The sequence below is a fragment of the Argopecten irradians genome, chromosome 11 (genome assembly GCF_041381155.1).
Source record: "Argopecten irradians isolate NY chromosome 11, Ai_NY, whole genome shotgun sequence".
NCBI lineage: Eukaryota > Metazoa > Mollusca > Bivalvia > Pectinida > Pectinidae > Argopecten > Argopecten irradians.
This window is the reverse complement of record NC_091144.1, coordinates 11,906,393-11,912,106: the sequence shown is the minus strand read 5'-3', so window position 1 is coordinate 11,912,106 and position 5,714 is coordinate 11,906,393. Positions and strand designations below refer to the sequence as shown.

At 39.6% G+C, this 5,714-nt stretch overlaps 1 protein-coding gene across 1 annotated transcript; it reads left to right on the top strand.

Annotated features, from left to right (window-relative positions):
* The first annotated feature begins 3,419 nt into the window (after positions 1-3,419).
* Positions 3,420-4,895, top strand: LOC138334399 (uncharacterized). Its single transcript, XM_069283069.1, has one exon. The coding sequence runs from the start codon at positions 3,420-3,422 to the stop codon at positions 4,893-4,895; it is 1,476 nt and encodes a 491-aa protein (XP_069139170.1).
* The last annotated feature ends 819 nt before the right edge of the window (positions 4,896-5,714 follow it).

Here is a 5,714-nt window from a genome sequence, read left to right as displayed (position 1 = left end):
CATTTTCATAATTTATACAACTTACAGATATTGATGTTGATTCATAAACGTATTTTGAGTTGAAATTTGATTTTCGAATACCATGTATTTTACTGTACGTTTTATGTATATTTAAATACAATTATAGCGATTTTTAAATGTCAATGAAAATCGAGTTAAAAGCCGTATTTCTCTCAATACATCTCAACACTAATATTGCGTGTAAATAGGTATTGTGTATTCCTTTGGGGATACTTTAATTAAATTACAAATTATTATTAGGAAGGATCCAAATAAAGAATCACGTTTTAATTATTACCATAACGTTCCTTTGTATTTATGACAATACTATAATTATATCTACGGTTGTTTTAATGTTTATCGTTTAGATGACACTTCAGAGGAGGTACTATACGTCATGATACACAGCGGACATGTTAAATATTCTAAAATTATATCGTCAGTGACAAGGTGCCCGTCAACCGATTAATACACAACTCTGTCATTTATACAGGAAACTATTTTATGGTTGCTGTGAAGCCTTAGTAACAACCGTTTCACGAGTATTTATACGTAGGCGTTCGCTTGCTCTGACTGCCAGCCATATAAACAAATAACTACCGTCGTCCGGAAACAGCTTTATAGACCGATCGCGTCAATGACGTCATTGCTAATGCTGAAGCGTCAAGGTCATTATCCAGTTGACAATAGTTATAAATTGTCGTCTATGAAAAGTAATAGTTCATGGTTTGCTATAATTAGGTATACCGAGTATGAATGCCAACATCACGCGTCCTTATTTAAGATTTTTGGCCTTGATGATAAATCATTTAACATACATAGGTTTACAGCTGCTGTCCGACACGCAACAGGAAAGTTAAGTCCATCCCTTATCAATACTGCTTTACGGAAATCGACAGTTTGCGTCATTTTGTAGCAACGAAATATGACTATAAATCAATTACAAATATCATTTATTGGGGTGTAGATATAAACAAACATCAGAATGTACTCTTAACATAACGCGAATTTGGTTAGGACGATATCACACACTATAAAATCCGTTCCAATCAAGTGATATTCCAAAACTCTTAAGGGACTCTTTTTAAATATCTCTCTACATCGTTGCATCTTCCAATCCGTTACTAGGTAATGTCACCGTTTGTTTTATCATCATGTTTCGGTCCGTATGTCTGTCTAAACTCCATGGCAGATTTTGATCAAATTTGGTACACAGAACCCTTTAATAAAGCGGAGTTGAGTAAACTATATAGTGTTCTGCGATGTACCCTATTAATGAAGCTATCACAAAATTTGTGCAGCGGGGCTGTTAGTCGTCCATTCTGGCGACAGTTCTAATAATAATAATAAAAATCTTTTATTTAACCAGGGTTACATATTTAGACAAGTCTAATTTACAATATGGCCTAGTTTGTAAAATGTTCACATAAATGTTTTAGCCAATAAAATTGTTCTTTTCAAGTGTTATCTAACAAGAGACACATTATATAAAATAAAAACTGATACTTTTAATTAGGGTTGTAACTCTTGAAAGATAAAAATGGAAGTGTGGTTTTCACATTCTTTTATCTTATGATATATTTATACTGCAATAAAGTAAGTTGTGAGATACTTTACAGGAACATCCGGAATTCAACACAAAATATCTTAGAAGACACATTGGAAACGGAATAACAAAATATGAAATGGCCAGCCAAATGGAGAAACAGATTTAAAACGAAGCCGCGTTACACTATTAAATATAGTTTATCAACAACTGCAATACTTAAAAAGATAAAATGCCAAGCCAATATACACTATATATCAATGTAAGCATATGCATAACGGACACAACACGGAACGAACAAAAGAACAGTCACCTGTTTCAGAAGTGAAATGTTAGTAAATTAAACAGTCCATCCATCAACGACTATATTTTTGTCAAGAGAATAATAATATATTAATAACATCCACAAGTCAGTCTACCAAACGCTCGCCTCGACCAATCCCGATTTGTCTAATTCTAATATATTAATTTGTCTCACCATGCTGCAACCGTATATCACAGCCTGTAAATATCAGACGTATGCTAGTTTTTATTGCCCGTGTGGTATTTTAATCGTCGGAGTTGTTTGATGTCATTAACGACTCTGTTACCACGCTTTACTTGTTAACACTGTGTAACCTTTTTGTGATAATGCTCGACATGAGGGATTTAAAAGAACGTTTTATTGCTCCCTGTGCAGCAATTGCGTGACAAACGTTGCAGGCGTCATCATTTGCATAGCTAGCATTTGTTTAATGTTTGTTTAAACCTTATTCGTCGAAGGCATCGGGCTTTAACCGTGTATTGATAAATACCATAGCAGTAGATAACAAACAGGTCTTGAATGGAACGAAAAAGATCTTCAATTAGGAATAAATTCTAACGTAATTTCTACGGGAAAGAAAACCATTATGTTGACTTTAAAAATGTCATTCTAGTATGTCTGATAATTTGGTCAAAATTGTGATTTTTTCTATCTCTAGTATCTACCTTGATATCGCCCATGAGAGAAAGGCTGTGGGCTGTGTCCCTTGTTGAGACACGCCGTAGTCTGTAGCTGTAGTTTCTGCTCCTGCTGAGAGATCACCATAAATGGAGTGGAACAAACGGATTGTCCGTTGTCAGTATAATGCGATCAGTTGGGGTGTACTGATCGGCATCTTTTTCAGCATTCTGAGATAGTCCTATAAAATAAGTAAGTTTCAAAAACCCACAACACGAACATACAACAGCCCCAAAATATATACACACATTCACAATCGCAACACAGTTATATATAAGTATATAACATCGTATTTTACGTCGCAAAATGGCCCCGCCCACAATTCTGTAGCTTTGATTCTGCTCTTGCTGGGAGATATGCACCTTTTGCTCCTGTAGATGTTAGCAATCCTGCTTTTTGTCGCTAGTATAATAATCTGTCTCAAAACACACACGTTTGAACGTATTACCCACAGACTGTGTCCAGACAATAAAATACATTGAAGTCGGCCGAAACTGTTGTGAAAGATAATTCTATCGACACCCGTAAGAAGCATCACATAAGGTCAGTGTTTAAATCGTGTGTAATCTATTCTGTATTTGCATATTACAGAGTTGTCTTCCGTTGCGGGTAGGTATTGATTGTGACGTCATGTGTTCACGAGCGTAACGTCATACTTTTCGGCAAAAACGACGTGAGTTGAGCTCACAAAATGATGACATAACAATCGATACCTTCCCGTATTGGAGCTAACCCTTTAATATGCAAAGACGGAATTATAAGTCGTATAAACGGAGGGGGCTATGTTTTTCATCCCCGTGTGTCTGTCCATCTATCTGTGTGTAGATATAGACAGTCATAGAGGCAAGATGGACTCTTCAGGAAATTGAAGACATCATCATTTGGGCCCGTATGAAGATTAAACCATCCAAGTCCAGAAGTCTAGTTCTGAAGAAAGGAAAGATCAAGAATGAAACATTCAAGACTGCAGATGAAACCATTCCAACAGTTTCCGAGAAGCCAGTTAAGTGCCTGGGGAAATGCTTTGACGACTCACTCAGCGATACTGGCAACGTTAACAACACGCAGAGGCAGCTTGAGAAATGGATGGACACTATCGACAGAAGTGGCTTACCAGGAAAATACAAGACCTGGATATACCAGCATGGAGTATTACCAAGAGTTCTGTGGCCGCTGTTAGTCTATGACGTACCAATGACAACTGTTGAGTCAATGGAAAGGCTGGCAAGTAGATACCTTAGGAGATGGTTGTCTGTCCCACGAAGCTTCAGTAGCATAGGACTTTACAGTTCCGGAAGTAAGCTGCAACTTCCTCTCACATCATTGAAGGAGGAATTCAAGGTGACAAAGGTCAGGCAGTTACTGATGCTGAGGGACAGTCGGGATGCCAAGGTTAGAGAGGCAAGAGTAAACATCAGAACAGGACGTAAATGGTCAGCAAAGAAGACTATGGAAGAGGCAGAATCAGAACTTCAACATGGGGACATCGCTGGAACAGTAGCTTTGGGTAGGCAAGGGCTTAGAGTGACAACAGGGAAAAAGTGGAGGACATCAAACCAGGAGGAGAGGAGACATCTTGTTCAGAAAGAAGTTCGTGCAATGGAAGAACAGTCACGAATGGTTAGAGCCACTAGTATGAAGAAGCAAGGAAATCGGCTAAACTGGGAAGGCGCCCGCCAAAAGAAATTGTCATGGAATGACGTTTGGTGCATGGAGCCTCAGAGGCTGCAATTTCAACTAAAGCCTGTCTACGACGTATTGCCGACTCCATCTAACTTGGCAACGTGGGGAATGACGGACGACCCAGCTTGCAGACTCTGTGGAAGACCAGCCAATTTAGAACATATCCTTTCATCTGGCTCAGTGGCCCTAGCGTATGGACGGTACACCTGGCGTCACGACAAGGTTCTGCCTGTACTTGCAGACACTCTGGAGAACAGTAGAAAGAGATCAAAGAGGGACAAAGGCGGCTTGAAATTTATCAATTTCGTCAAGGCCGGAGAACAGAGTGTTAAAGGCAGTGTGGAAGGCAGTGGAGTGCTAGGTACAGCAGAAGATTGGCAGTTGAGGGCAGATTTGAATGGCCGGATGACTTTTCCACCAGAAATAGCAGTAACCAACCAAAGGCCAGACATAGTAATTTGGTCATCATCGTCCAAACAGGCTGTGCTGGTGGAGCTGACAGTGCCGTGGGAGGATCGTATCAACGACGCCTATGAGCGAAAACAGGCCAAGTACCAAGATTTGGTATCAGACTGCCAGCAACGAGGATGGAGAATGTGGTGTCTTCCTGTGGAGGTTGGTTGTCGTGGTTTCGTTGGGCAGTCTATGTGGAGGGCCCTTTGGATCATCGACATCACTGCATAGAGAGAAGAAGATTGATAGGGCGACTCTGCAGAGAGGCTGAGGTGACATCAATGTGGCTGTGGAAGAAGAGAGAGGAACAGTGGAGAGGGCAACACCAGTAACATCAAGTTGTGTGTGAACATTTACTATCAGAACAACAGTGTTGCTCATACTAGCGGACAGCTGATTGGTTCCGGGCTGGGACCTGATCACCCGAGTCGGCGCACCTCCGGAGTTTGTAGTGAACAGCGCCGAAACAAACTAGGAAGGAGGATTCACCTGACGACGGGACCATGACACATCAGTACCATCCAAGATGTATATAGGTAATAAAAAAACGTTGGCTTCAGGGTGACCGAGCAAAATCACCATTGTTAATGGGGGCACAATGTCAGCGCCCCCATGGGATCTTTTCTTTTAGCGTTTTCACCTTCATCATCCTGCATCTTAAAACTTGCAAATAGGGGACATGTATTGATTCAGCAGTTCTCAGTACAGATAGGTTATTTAGTGATTGCATACAACTCCTGCAACAACGATTTGATACATGTCGAGAAAGAAAGCATTACCTCCTAAAATCACTATCCTAACTGTCTGTCTCTCATAAAATTCAACTCAATTACTCATTCCTCTTCGTCTACTCCAAAGGTTATATATGATGTTTCTACATAGTTTTGTATTTTTAAAACATTAAAAAAGTTACTTTGAGAATGCAGACCTAAAATGTTTGATATACCGCACCGAAACGTCATTTTTTTCATTTTCCACCTTTTCTTTGTTTCTATTTATTATACCTAACTGGTATTCAGTTCCTATCATCTAGACTTATCCGCCTCTGTA

Excerpts from the sequence above, each read along its gene's own strand:
- LOC138334399 (XM_069283069.1), top strand. The coding sequence starts at position 3,420 with ATGAAGATTAAACCATCCAAGTCCAGAAGTCTAGTTCTGAAGAAAGGA.